This window comes from Salmo trutta, chromosome 7 (assembly GCF_901001165.1).
Source record: "Salmo trutta chromosome 7, fSalTru1.1, whole genome shotgun sequence".
NCBI classification, from domain to species: domain Eukaryota; kingdom Metazoa; phylum Chordata; class Actinopteri; order Salmoniformes; family Salmonidae; genus Salmo; species Salmo trutta.
In genome coordinates, this window is record NC_042963.1 from 47,013,985 (window position 1) to 47,029,092 (window position 15,108).

Consider the following 15,108-nt stretch of genomic DNA (forward strand, 5'->3'; position numbering starts at 1 on the left):
GCGTATATGTAAGTGTTTGAGAGTGTGTGTCTGTGTTTCCAACCAGGTGCATGCGTAATCTTTCGACTGTGTCTGTAGGTTCAACTGTGTGTATGTTTGACTGTCTGTATGTGTGTGTGTGTGTGTGTGTGTGTGTGTGTGTGTGTGTGTGTGTGTGTGTGTGTGTGTAGGTTCAACTGTGTGTAAGTTTGACTGTCTGTGTGTCTGTGTGTCTGTGTGTGTGTGTGTGTTTGACTGTGTGTGTAGGTTCAACTGTGTGTATGTTTGACTGTATGTTTGGCTGTGTGTGTGTTTGACTGTGTTTGTTTGTACTCTACTCACTGTGCTGTGCCTCGTACTGTGCCCCATGGTGTTGAAGCTGTTGGCTGCGTCTGTAGCAGCCCTCTCCTGCCTTCAGGGCCTGTTTGAAGAGCTTCTCTGCCTCCACGATGGTGGTGGCCTCCTCCTCTGCCAGCAGGATGGACGCTGTTGCACAGCTGACAGGACAAGACAGAGAGAAGATAAGTTGGAAAAGAGTGAAAATTATTTTGGGGAAGACGACACAGGAGAGGAAGACAACATACAGTATATATACAAAAGTATGTGGACACCCCTTCCAATGAGTGGATTCGGATGTATAAAATAGAGCACACAGCCATGCAATCTCCATATGTTGTTGGACAGGATGCCACCTTTCCAACAAGTCAGTTCGTCAAGTCAGCTGCTCCGGTCAACTGTAAGTGCTGTTATTGTGAAGTGGTAAACTGTAAGAGCTGTTATTGTGAAGTGGAAACGTCTAGAAGCAACAACAGCTCAGTTGTAAAGTGGTCAGCTTGTTGAATACCAAGTTGTTCTTTTTTTACATTTACATTTTTTTTTGTACCTTTATTTAACTAGGCATGTCCGTTAAGAACAAATTCTTATTTACAATTACGGCCTAGGAACAGTGGGTTAACTGCCTTGTTCAGGGGCAGAACGACAGATTTTTAACTTGTCAGTTCGGGGATTCGATCTAGCAACCTTTCAGTTACTGGCCCAACGCTCTAAGCAGTAGGCTACCTGCCGCCCCAAAGTGATGGCTGGAGTGGTGTAAAGCTTGCCGCCATTGGACTCTGGAGCAGTGGAAACGTGTTCTCTGGAGTGATGAATCACGCTTCACCCTCTGGCAGTCCGAAGGACGAATCTGGGTTTGGCGGATGCCAGGAGCCTGCCCAACTGCATAGTGCCAACTTTAAAGTTTGGTGGAGGAGGAATAATGGTCTGGGGCTGTTTTTCATGGTTCGGGCCCCTTAGCTCCAGTGAAGGGAAATCTTAACGCTACAGGATACAATGACATTCTAGTGGAGTCTCTGCTTCCAACTGTGTGGCAACAGTTTGGGGAAGGGCCATTTCCTGTTTCAGCATGACAATGCCCCCGTGCACAAACCGAGGCCCATGCAGAAATGGTTTGTCGAGATCGGTGTGGAACAACTTGACTGGCCTGCACAGAGCCCTGACCTCATCCCCATCGAATCCCTTTGGGATGAATTGGAACGCCGACTGTGAGCCAGGCCTAATCGCCAAACATCAGTGCCCGACCTCACTAATGCTCTTGTGGCTGAATGAAAGCAAGTCCCAGCAGCAATGTTCCAACATCTAGTGGAAAGCCTTCCCAGAAGAGTGGAGGCTGTTATGGCAGCAAAAGGGGGACCAACTCCATATTAACGACCGTGACTTTGGAATGAGATGTTTGACAAGCAGGTGTCCACATACTTTTGGTCATGTAGTGTAGCTGGAGGAAGACACATGGGAAGACCACACACTAAGCACAAAGGAGAATAAGTTGTGATGTTGTTGACCCCTAAAAAATGTATCCTGAAAGAAAAAGTGAAAATGTTATGTGTGTATCTCACACTTTATAGTCAGGCTGTATATACACAACAGTATACAGGTGGGGTTGATACAACCTCAACTGAGGAAGAGTTGAAGAGACATTGAAGATTCCTCAGAAAAATAATAGGTTATTTTCAAGTAATGCATGAGTGAACTGAGGCCAACCATGTTACACAGCATCTCTGTAGGTGAAAGAGGTAACTACTTACTCCTCTAGCTCCAGGGATTGGTGTGCAGCAGAGATTCGTGCCTGTGGGTTTCTCTCTCTCCACGCTTTCTGCATTACTAAAAACACACACGCACATTAGTAAGTGTTATTGAGATCAGAGAGGTACGATACTACCTGTGAACATGAATCACACCTCCCTGGAGGTGGGGTGAGTGACAGGGTGTGCTGTGTCTCTCTCTGGGTGCTGGGTGTGTGTGTGTGTCTCTGGGTGCTGTGTGTGTGTCTTTGGGTGATGTGTGTGTGTGTGTGTGTCTTTGGGTGATGTGTGTGTGTGTGTGTGTGTGTGTGTGTCTCTGGGTGATGTGTGTGTGTGTGTGTGTGTGTCTCTGGGTGATGTGTGTGTGTGTGTGTGTCTCTGGGTGATGTGTGTGTGTGTGTGTGTGTGCCTCTGGGTGATGTGTGTGTGTCTCTGGGTGATGTGTGTGTGTGCCTCTGGGTGATGTGTGTGTGTGTGTGTGTGCCTCTGGGTGATGTGTGTGTGTGTCTCTGGGTGATGTGTGTGTGTGTGTGTGTGTGTCGCGAGTGTCTCTGGGTGATGTGTGTGTATGTGTGAGTGTCTCTGGGTGATGTGTGTGTGATGCGAGTGTCTCTGGGTGATGTGTGTGTGATGCGAGTGTCTCTGGGTGGTGTGTGTGTGATGCGAGTGTCTCTGGGTGGTGTGTGTGTGTCTGGGTGATGCGAGTGTCTCTGGGTGATGTGTGTGTGTGTGTGTGCCTCTGGGTGATGTGTGTGTGTGTGTGCCTCTGGGTGATGTGTGTGTGTGTGTGTGTGTCTCTGGGTGATGTGTGTGTGTGTGTGTGCCTCTGGGTGATGTGTGTGTGCCTCTGGGTGATGTGTGTGTGTGTGTGTGTGTGCCTCTGGGTGATGTGTGTGTGTGTGTGCCTCTGGGTGATGTGTGTGTGTGTGTGTGTGTGCCTCTGGGTGATGTGTGTGTGTGTGTGTGTGTGTCGCGAGTGTCTCTGGGTGATGTGTGTGTATGTGTGAGTGTCTCTGGGTGATGTGTGTGTGATGCGAGTGTCTCTGGGTGATGTGTGTGTGATGCGAGTGTCTCTGGGTGATGTGTGTGTATGTGTGAGTGTCTCTGGGTGGTGTGTGTGTGTCTGGGTGATGCGAGTGTCTCTGGGTGATGTGTGTGTGTGTGTGTGTGCCTCTGGGTGATGTGTGTGTGTGTGTGTGTGTCGCGAGTGTCTCTGGGTGATGTGTGTGTATGTGTGAGTGTCTCTGGGTGATGTGTGTGTATGTGTGAGTGTCTCTGGGTGATGTGTGTGTGATGCGAGTGTCTCTGGGTGATGTGTGTGTGATGCGAGTGTCTCTGGGTGATGTGTGTGTGATGCGAGTGTCTCTGGGTGATGTGTGTGTGATGCGAGTGTCTCTGGGTGATGTGTGTGTGATGCGAGTGTCTCTGGGTGATGTGTGTGTATGTGTGAGTGTCTCTGGGTGGTGTGTGTGTGTCTGGGTGATGCGAGTGTCTCTGGGTGATGTGTGTGTGTGTGTGTGTGTGTGTGCCTCTGGGTGATGTGTGTGTGTGTGTGCCTCTGGGTGATGTGTGTGTGTGTGTCGCGAGTGTCTCTGGGTGATGTGTGTGTATGTGTGAGTGTCTCTGGGTGATGTGTGTGTATGTGTGAGTGTCTCTGGGTGATGTGTGTGTGATGCGAGTGTCTCTGGGTGATGTGTGTGTATGTGTGTGATGCGAGTGTCTCTGGGTGATGTGTGTGTATGTGTGAGTGTCTTTAGGTGATGTGTGTGTGTCTGGGTGATGCGAGTGTCTCTGGGTGATGTGTGTGTGTCTGGGTGCTGTGTGTATGTGTGAGTGTCTCTGGGTGATGCGAGTGTCTCTGGGTGATGTGTGTGTGTCTGGGTTTATGCAAGTGTCTCTGGGTGATGTGTGCGTGTTCCTTACTGGCGTCAGCTGGCCGGAGGTGGTCCGAGTCACATGTGAAAAAGGTCTGGTGGTCTTGTGCCGAGAGATTCATATCGTAATATGTGAGTGGCTCTCGGCCCGTCACCCACATATACCTGGTAGACACACACACACACACACACACACACGGTTCAAATAATGTTCATGGTTCTACTAAAAGTCTGGGGGGAGTGAGAGATCTAGAGAGGGAGAGAGAGAGAGAGAGAGACCTAGAAAGAGAGATCTAGAGAGAGAGAGAGAGATCTAGAGAGAGAGAGAGAGATCTAGAGAGAGAGAGAGAGATCTAGAGAGAGAGAGAGAGATCTAGAGAGAGAGAGAGATCTCGAGAGAGATCTCGAGAGAGAGAGAGATCTCGAGAGAGATCTCGAGAGAGATCTCGAGAGAGAGAGATCTAGAGACAGATCTAGAGAGAGATCTAGAGAGAGATCTAGAGAGAGAGAGAGATCTAGAGACAGATCTAGAGACAGATCTAGAGACAGATCTAGAGACAGATCTAGAGACAGATCTAGAGACAGATCTAGAGACAGATCTAGAGACAGATCTAGAGACAGATCTAGAGAGAGATCTAGATCTAGAGAGAGATCTAGAGAGAGATCTAGAGAGAGATCTAGAGAGAGATCAAGAATGAAAGTGGAGAGAGAGAAACGTAATAGAGAAAAGGGGAGCCGGCACTAGGCATCACTGATCTAATAACATGGGCTCCTGGTGAGGCAGAGATTCTCTCAGCCTGTTGACACCATATCAGACCCAGCCATTACTACCAACTCTCTCGAGGTGAGAGAGCAAGAGTGGACATAGCAGGGCAGAGAAACAGAGAAACAGAGAGAGGGAAGGAGGGAAGAACAGGACAGAGTATGGAAAAGCGTGAAGAACACGGAGGAGATGTGGAGAGAAACAGGGGTACTTTAAGGGAGAGTGACGGAGGAGAGGAAGGGATCATGTGACTCACCGGTTATATTCCGCCCCTCGAAATAAATTCAGTGGATTTCGCCATACTTTACATTCTGAGGGTAGAAGAGGAGAAAGACATTGTTCGGGATGGTTTGTAGGCGTATCTGACAAAGTAGACTCCTAAATGTACTCCTGAGCAAGTTAGGGATCAAGTGTACATCATGAAATTCCTACACTAAATTACACTACAGTAAGGCAACTTCATAAGCTTCAGGTTAGTACTACCAGACTGCATACCAAATCCACAGGTCTTCATCACTAGCCAGTCCATCTTAAAATCCCCCTCCTTTCCCCAGACACAGGGATTACAACAGCAAATAATTCTAAAGCAATTTCACCAATCATGCCGTGTTGATTCAACACAGCTCAGATAATCCCATTTCACTCAACGAAAACAAAAACACACTGGATTTCTCACTGGTGTTGGAGCGAACAATAAAGCACTCAATGGTACTAAATGCTCTATTTGTCTGTAGTAGGCCTAAATGCTCTATTTGTCTGTAGTAGGCCTAAATGCTCTAATGTGTAGGCAGATTCTCTATCTGTTAATGAGCTGGGCTGTGTCTTTTCTTCTACCAACAAGGCAACAATAAACATGTCGGCCCCCATAAATGATGCAGCGCCACCACTTGGGATATCAGATATGACTAACAAATCTAAGTTAATTACTGTAGTTTCCACCTCGGGCCAATCAGTGTCATTACGTAAATGCCAGATCTCTATGGCAAGACGCATCATTCACCCAAGTTCCCTCTAAATCGTCCCAGTGCTGTCTGAGATATCGCATGGGACTAACGTACGGACGGAGACAGATCCACAGTCCCCTCCCCATTTCATCTTGGGGGACAACAATATACTCAATCTGGCTTTAGTAAACCACAGAGTCTCAGGTTCTCTTCACTGAGGAGCTGGGTCACTAACAGTAAACACTCTGGTGAACGCTCACTGAAGGCTTTACCTCGTTTGTAAATGCTCCATACCTAGTACATGCTCTATATATGTAGTGAATGCTCTACCCATATAGTAAATCTCTGAGTCTTACCAGACACACTCTGTCGGTTGGAGTCTGCGTCTCCGTTACTGGTGTTGGAGTTGGTTGGGGAGCTGTTGTCCACGCCACCCAGCAGAGGGCGCAGGTGGCTCACTGACACCTGCTCGATGAAGGAAGTACCGTACTTCCTGAAGTACCACCACTCAAATATCTGACAGGAGACCGACACGAGGCAGTTGATTCAGGGAGGATTCAGTAGGGTCAGGGACATAGAGAAACAATATGTGACTGTATAATTGGTATGACTGATCTATTACAAATCGGTCTTTAGGGCCGTGTCGATTTAGTTGAATGTCCTTTGGGTAGGTTTGATAGGACTGTCTTCGACTTAGAGGGTCTTTGATTTTTGGTATCAAGCCACTTTAAGTGTAACACAGGCTAGCACAGGATTTCTCATTTCTGAAGAGCCCTAATGCTCTTAAAATATGAAATTAAAACCATCTGCACAAAGATGTGCACACTTTCTTACATGGTTCTTTTAGCATTGCCTAATCAAGACAGGGCCCAATACACAACTCTATTTCAACACACACACACACACACACACACACACACACACACACACACACACACACACACACCTTGACTGTTTGTATCTGGAAAGTCATCCACAACTGGTATTGCCTTGTCTACATTACTTCTAGTCCTGTTGATACAGTAATGCTCTATTACCTAACCATCTTAGTCTCAACTGACTGTAATTAATATAACAAGAATCCAACTGTATTTTAACACATCACAGTCCAGGCACATATAATCTCATCTCCACTGTAATTATTCATAGGACACAATGAAGGCTTAAGAGCCCTATGAGACTCATCGTCGTTACCAGGCAACTGAACAAACTGGCCAACCCACAGAGAGGAATGAGGTTCGCTAGTTAAAGCTACCGTAGTTCTTATGTTTTAGTTTTCATTGGAAGAAAGACCATTGTAGCACAGTTCACTCTCACCGTACAACAGATTCACGAGGCTCAACTTGGTGGTCCTGTGTGGCTCAGTGGGTAAGAGCCTGGTGATAGCAACACCAGTGTTGGGGGATCAATTCCCACTGGCATCACACAATACTTAAGTGTAGTGCAGGCTATGCACTCCCTGTACTGCAAATATCTTGCTTTGTATACAAATCTTCTGCTAAATGGCATATATCATCATATAGTCAAATGTATGCGCTCACTGGACTGTAAGCGGAGAGGAAGAGGCAAAGCAAGAGGGTTTACTCCACCCAAAATCTGTTAACTTTTTGTATGGAGGTCAATGAGAGCGTGTTGAATTTGGCCAACAAAAATGTAATTGCTACGTGCGGTATATTTGATTGAATAGAAGTTCTGTAATTGTTAGGTTGTTATGAAAGCACTTATATAAAAGTGGACACGTGGCATTTTGGCAAAGTCGACAATTTTATATCGCAGTTGTGCCTGTTGTTGACACGTACATCTGCCCTCTCATTGGCTAGAATGGTCCCACCTGATCTCGCCTCCTCCCACCTGCCTTCCATCTTTGAGGACATGCATTTCCATTGTTAGAGCGGTCACTCGACTATCTTGTCAATATAATAGAATCATTTGATCTAAGTCGCTTTGGATAAATGTGCTAAATGTCATAATATGAATATAATATCATTAACTTACCAGTATGAGTCCTGATATCAAGGAGGATGTCCCCGTCAGAGCCACGTAGAATTTGGGGGTCAGGGTGTTCAGAAACATGCTTACTGTAGAGACACAGACAAACACAGCATTGTTAGTATTACACACACCACCATGGCATTAACAACAATAGAGCTACAGTGATTACCCCCAGTGGCATCAACCACATTAGCCCATATTACAGGAATTCAAAGGCTTTTATACACAATTCTAATGCAACATGTTTCTCCAAGAACAACCAAAGTCCTGCAACACGGAACAGCGGATATCACAACAGTGGTTTGACTTGGTTAAAGTTCGAAAAATGTATTTAAGTGTCACTCCACAATGATACAAATTATAGATTTACAAACCACATTGTGGACCACTCAAAATTAGTTTTGAGACACTAAAAACAATCATAGTCAAACATGGTACAGGCATAATTTATAATGCATTACATCAGCTAAACCAGTGGTTCCCAACAAGGGGTACGAGGACCCCTGGGGGTACTTGGCCTATCCACAGGGGGTACTTGAGAACTCATTAAACCTTAGGCCTACTGGTTAAATGCACACGAGGGGGTACTTCAGGGAAACTCCAGGCAGAGTGAAATTCAGTTGGTGGTACCGGAAAAGGTTGGGAACCACTGATCTCTATAGATAATCGGCTGAATCAACCGCACACCCAAAGCTGATTTATGAAGGAAGCAAAAGGCAAAGTGGAGAAACAGGAAAAGGTCTCTACACACTTCCAGTCAAAGGCAAATTTATTTTAATATAGCGGCGCTTTCTGTCAGTGGACTTTTAGTCAGCTCTGATGGAGGTCGCCTGACCGAAAGCTCAGTTATATACAAAAATGATTAGCATCTTTCCTGTTTCTGCATAAACATTAGGCACTTAAAGAAACATCTGTGTGTTACGCCGTCACAATGCTTACTCCTACAGATGCGGTCAAATAAAATAGTCATTTGTCACGTGCCGAATACAACAGGTAGACCTTACCGTGAAATGCTGAATACAACTGGTGTAGACCTTACAGTGAAATGCTGAATACAACTGGTGTAGACCTTACAGTGAAATGCTGAATACAACTGGTGTAGACCTTACCGTGAAATGCTGAATACAACTGGTGTAGACCTTACAGTGAAATGCTGAATACAACTGGTGTAGACCTTACCGTGAAATGCTGAATACAACTGGTGTAGACCTTACCGTGAAATGCTGAATACAACTGGTGTAGACCTTACCGTGAAATGCTGAATACAACTGGTGTAGACCTTACAGTGAAATGCTGAATACAACTGGTGTAGACCTTACCGTGAAATGCTGAATACAACAGGTAGACCTTACAGTGAAATGCTGAATACAACTGGTGTAGACCTTACCGTGAAATGCTTACTTACAAACCCTTAACCAACAATGCTGTTCAAGAAATAGAGCTAAGAAAATATTTACTAAATAAACTAAAGTAATTTTTAAAATAAAATAACGAGACTATATACAGATGGTACCGGTATCGAGTCAATATTCGGGGGGACACAGGTTAGGAGGGGAGGGGGGGGGGGGGGGGGAGTTCAATGTAAATAGTCCCGGTGACCATTTGATTAATTGTTCAGCAGACGTATGGCTTGGGGGTAGAAGCTGTTAAGGAGCTTTAGGGACCCAGACTTGGCGCTCTGGTAACGCTTGCAGTGCGGTAGCAAAGAGAACAGTCTATGACTAGGGTGTCTGGAGCCTTTGAAAAGTTTTGGGCCTTCCTCTGACACCACCTAGTATATAGGTCCTGGATGGCAGGAATCTTGTCCCCAGTGATGTACTGGGCCGTACCCACTACCCTCTGTAGAGCCTTACGGTCAGATGCCGAGCAGTTGCCATATCAGGTGGGGATGCAACCAGTCAGGAGGCTCTCGATGATCCAGCTGTATAACTTTGAGGATCGGGGACCCATGTCAAATCTTTTCAGTCTCGTGAGGCAGAAAAGGTGTTGTGTCCTCTTCACAATGGTCTTAGTGTGTTTGGACCATGATAGTTTGTTGGTGATGTGGACACCAAGGAACTTGAAGCTCTTAACCTGCTCCACTGTGGTCAGCAAACTTAATGATGGTGTTGGAGTCGTGGTCGGCCATGCAGTCGTGGGTGAACAGGGAGTACAGGAGGGAACTAAGCACGCACCCCTAAGGGGCCCCCGTGTTGAGGATCATCGTGACAGATGTGTTGTTTCCTAGCCTTACCACCTGGGGGCAGCCCGTCAGGAAGTCCAGGATCCAGTTGCAGAGGGTTGAGTGCACATCCTGGTAATCCGTCTGGCTTCACGGCCTTGTGAATGTTGACCTGTTTAAAAGGTCTTGCTCACACTGGCTACGGAGAACGTGATCACACAGTCGTCCGGAACATAAAGGGATTTCTTATACACTTCCGGACTGGTGTCCCGCTCCTTGAAAGCGGCAGCTCTAGCCTTTAGCTTGGTGCGACTGTTGCCTGTAATCCATGGCTTTTGGTTGGGATATGTACGTACTGTCACTGTTGGGATGACGTTGTCGATGCAGTTATTGATGAAGCCGGTGACTGAGGTGGTATACTCCTCAATGCTATTGGATGAATCCTGGAACATATTCCAGTCTGTGCTAGCAAAACAGTCCTGTAGCGTAGCATCCACGTCATCAGACCACTTCCGTATTGAGAGAGTCACTGGTACTTCCGGCTTTAGTTTTTGCTTGCAAGCAAGAATCAGGAGGATAGAATTATGGTCAGATTTGCCAAATAGAGGGTAAGCTTTGTATGCGTCTGAGGTAAAACGGATTTAAGCTTGCCTGCATTAAAGTCCCTGGCCACTAGGAGTGCCGCTTCTGGATGAGCATTTTCTTGTTTGCTTATGGCCCTATACAGCTCGTTGAGTGCGGTCTTAGGTGCCAGCATCAGTTTGTGGTGGTAAATAGACGGCTACGGAAAATGTAGATGGTCTACTGCTTATCATGAGGTACTCTACGTCAGCAAAGCAATACCTCGAGACTTCTTTAATATTAGACATCGCGCGCCAGCTGTTATTGACAAATAGACACACACCCCCACCCTTCGTCTTACCAGAAGTAGCTGTTCTGTCCTGCCGATGCATGGAAAACCCAGCCAACTGTATATTATCCGTGTCGTCATTCAGCAACGAAATGAAAAACATAAGATATTACAGTTTTTAATGTCCCGTTGGTAGGATAGTCTTGAACGGAGATCATCCAGTTTATTCTCCAGTGATTGCACGTTGGCCAATAGAACGGATGTGGGAGGCGGGTTACCCACTCGCCGACAAATTCTCACAAGGCACCCCGATCTCCACCCCCTGTATTCAGTCTTTTCTTCACGCGAATGACAGGGATTTGGACCTGGTCTCGGAGAAGCAGCATATCCTTCGCTTCGGAATCATTAAAGAAAAAAAATCTTTGTCCAGTTTGAGGTGAGTAATCAATGTTCTGCTATCCAGAAGCTCTTTTCGGTCATAATGTTGCTGGTACCCTCTCTTATGTACAAAATAAGTTACAAACAAAAACAAAATATTACAGTTGGTTAGGGGCCCGTAAAACAGCAGCCATCCCCTCCGGTGCCATTTATGACACCATTGCACTTACAAAAAAGAAAAATGGGGTCCTGCGCAGTTGTAAATCAAACAAATAGGCCTACATGGGTGAACACCAAATGCTTTTTCAATTTACATTTAGAAGGAAGCGTGAACCGTGCAAGGGTGCCAATATATTTGACCGCATCTGTAGCTATCATACACTTGATTAATATAGGATACACTTACCCTAACTAATACTGGTAACCATCTAGATGTTACCATTATACATGCACATACAATTTCGTCAAAAGGTAGGGCATGAACAGTAACAACACCGGGACACAGTGCCCTTCGTTCCCGCTTGACAAGCAATACTGTCTGGCAAAGGCATGGGAAGTAGCTGCCTAGTATCAGAGTGACAGTCACAGTAAGCACACAACGCATGAAACAGGAGTACACCCATCATCAGTACTTTAGAACTGAAAATGTACAATTATTTGGGTAAAACTAACCTTGAAATACAACTAACTTCTCCTCTGGCTTAAAAACAGAAGTCCAAACTCAAGCAATACGGAAGCTCACAGTAGTTACGTGGTAAGAAACAGAAGATAAAATAAGAAGAAAAAAACACAGCTCAATCAAAACTGTCTAACCTATAGCAGAGCACTTGACTCACCCACATTCCACATGCCCATTACTTTCCTTTTGACACCCACTTGTCTACACTCCGGGTCTACACTCCGGGTCTACACTCCGGGTCTACACTCCGGGTCTACACTCCGGGTCTACACATTGAGTTGCAGCTATCCTCTTCTCAGCTAAAGCCCTATACAGAACTCCCACAAACTACAACCAGATCATCTCATAATGAGGTGGACAGGGCTGCTGTTATCTGTTGGAGGGTTCGGCCTCAATGTGGGATTGTGGGTAATGTAGTATACAAGGATGTGGTGGTAAAGGAGGACAAACCCCGCTCAACTGCATCCCTGGTAGTATGGTGTAGCTGTAACAGTTTTAATCCCTTCTCCTGGGCAGAAAACATAATTGAATGTTCACAAGTTTAACGCCACCTAAACGTTCAATTTCCCTTCCGTTGGTTTCAATTAGGCCTAGTTTCGGAGTGTGGGGGGGTGCAAACAGCACTAAGGCCGGCGGCTCATTAGGCTGTTTGTAGGAGAAATACTTGTACAGTTATAGTGGGGATAACAGGATGCTATTGGATGCTGCTCCAGAAGGAAGCCGGGTGTTCCTTCTTAGGGAGACGGCAGTTATAGAGCGATCGGCTGGGACAAAGACCCCACTCAGACAGCCCTCATCTCAACCAGACACACACGCCCATCCTCTACCACAGTAGCAGCTGGGCCCCTATGCCTATTCACCCTTCTGGAGTGGGTCTCCTCTCCTACTGAGAGGGGGGCATTATGGAGTAACTACAGCCCCACAGACCTGACATAGACCACACTATGGGAGAGGAAGAGACCTGTAGTGTGACGTATAGGCCTATGTAAAATGTGGTGTTTACGTTGTTAGAATGTCAATGTTGCAGAACCGGATGCAGAGTCAAGTCTGTCTGGCACCTTTAAACATCCTAATAGCACAGAGGAAATTCAATTAATGGTGTGATAAATAAGCCTGAACCTGGACGCTCTGTTGAGTTGCATTGTGACACTGCAATATCAATACTATAAGGGCTTCACTCGTACTAGTTTAACTGTTGTAAGAGATTGAGAACATTGTAACATCAGTGTAAATATGAGGTAGCATAAATTGGTAATTCATTAAGGCTCAGCTGACCCACCGTCGGTGGTACCATGTCTACAGAATATGTAAACTGGCTTGATAATCAATACAGCGATTCTAGCAAGGAAAAAACTAAATGTCATTGCAGACCAATAGATACAGTATGTGCCCTTCAGTAAGGAAAGGACACCCGGGTGACTGCTGATAATGATAATAGAAAGTGTTCTGATCAGAATGATAACTCACACACACAGTCAGAAACTACTAGAGCTCTGTGTGGAGTCCATTCACTATATTCTCCTCATAGAATGTCCCCCTCTGTGTCACTGTGGTTTGGCTAGTAATGCCCAAATGTTTGCGGTTGCGGAGGCGATAAGCATCCACATCTGTCTCGGCTCGTATGGATGGCTTTTAGGGACGCTCTGCGGCCACCGCAGCACGGCCCATTTTGTGTTTTAACTACCTATGTGACCTTTTGGGAACACAGGAAGTGGGCCGGGTATCATCTCACCTGTTATGGCAGCCAGGGGAGGGTGAGACACTCGCATGGGTGATGAAGGGTTATGGCTTCATTTAAATGAAATGGTCTGGATAAAATGACTATCCAAGAGCTGGTGGTTGTATTCATTAGGCACAAAACGGAAGAAAACCGACTGAAACAGGGAGGGACTACCTGGCCAATAATAAACACTTGTTTTTGTTGTCTGTTGCAAAACGTTTTGCTAGAGTGTTCCCTAACGAATATAACCCTGCATTGAGATCCCCACTGACACACATACTGTATGTTTAATATGGCTCAACCTTATACCAGATAGGGAGCCCTTTGCGTCTTCTTCATTTACCTACTGACTCACATTCAGGTTTATTGATAAGGCAATGGAGTCGCCTGGTGTTTCCCAGCAACAATGACCAAGAACAGAAACAGGTCTCTATTCCCTACAGGCCTTGGTCCAAAACACTGCATTATATAGGGAATATAGTGGCATTGGGGACACAGGACAGGTCTATCTGCCAGGGACACTGATATTCTAAACTAGCTCTATGGATCCTTATGTATACACAAGCTAGCAGATAACTTCAATATATGAACACAGACACACACACACAAAACAAACACACACAAGTGTAAACAAACACACAGCACAGGTTAATGTTTATATGAACAGCCCCTCGGCTCACCCACACACGAGCAAACTGTTGAGTTCATGAATAGAAACGAACAGTAGTTTCACTCCTTGTAGCAACTGTACACTACACTATCAAAAAGGTCATTAACCTAGCCTAAAGCCTAGCCCAAAAGATAACCCAACAGAATAGAGCTCACCATCTCACCCCACTCAAGCTGTGTAAAGAGAAGCTGATGCACATTACGTAGGCTACAACAGACTCTAGTATAGACTATAACTCACCTTCCATTTCTCTGTGACATCCGCTGTGATGATAGCCAGAGAAACCCACCACAGGAAAATCAAACCACACACACAATGTGCTTGGGGGGGGGCCCTCAATGCCCTCAGTCCAGCTTCTGTGTATGTGATAGGCAGCTGTTTTTGAGTGACAGCTGGCCAGGCCAATCATAATGCATGACTAGTCTGCCCTCTCTAGTGACACTGTAGAATCAGGAGGGGGTCTGTAACCAGCGGCTCAACCAATCAAAAGCTCCCATTTTAATGTGGGGGTGGGCTGCTCTTTCACCTCCGCATGAAAAGGTAACCATGACAACCCCTCTCAACGACCCTACACAAGACTAGAAGACGTTAGAAGACGTAGCTAGAGAGTGTGTGAATTGAAATAGTCTACTCCATTGATGCCATGTCTCAACCAGCTTGGAGATGGGATGTTGATTTCCGGACCTAATAAAAGACCGGAGTGGTTGAAACATTGTCAATAAACCACATAGGAAAATAGAATGCAGTGGGTGTGGTTTCACTCTTCATTTATTGAATGAAAACACAAATCCAGCACCTGCTCTGTAATATTTTTCTGTTGCCTTTCTTCCAATAGAGCCTAATAAGAACCTGACAACTGCCAGAGAGCCCAATGTAATTAAATGTCTGATGTGATTGGTCTAAATCATACAGTGGAACAGTTGTGAAGGAACAGGAACATGACGATGAATGATGATTTTCTAAAGAAGATCCCTCTGAACCAACTACAATAAGGGCTCTCTGCTCTGAGCTTGTCTTGAC

The 15,108-nt window shown here is 45.8% G+C and overlaps 1 protein-coding gene across 3 annotated transcripts in view; it reads right to left on the reverse strand.

Annotated features, from left to right (window-relative positions):
• Positions 1–15,108, reverse strand: part of LOC115197545 (suppressor of tumorigenicity 7 protein homolog) — a 70,796-nt gene that overhangs the window by 17,169 nt on the left and 38,519 nt on the right. For 2 of the 3 annotated variants that reach the window (XM_029759179.1, XM_029759180.1), the window contains 6 exons: positions 7,634–7,716; positions 5,995–6,154; positions 4,951–5,005; positions 3,981–4,096; positions 2,061–2,136; positions 322–476 (listed from right to left, as the gene is read on the reverse strand). In XM_029759179.1, the coding sequence (XP_029615039.1) occupies positions 322–476; positions 2,061–2,136; positions 3,981–4,096; positions 4,951–5,005; positions 5,995–6,154; positions 7,634–7,716 (645 nt within the window). Of the gene's footprint in view, positions 1–321; positions 477–2,060; positions 2,137–3,980; positions 4,097–4,950; positions 5,006–5,994; positions 6,155–7,633; positions 7,717–14,328; positions 14,434–15,108 lie in introns of those variants that run through there. The other variant, XM_029759181.1, reaches the window with a different exon arrangement.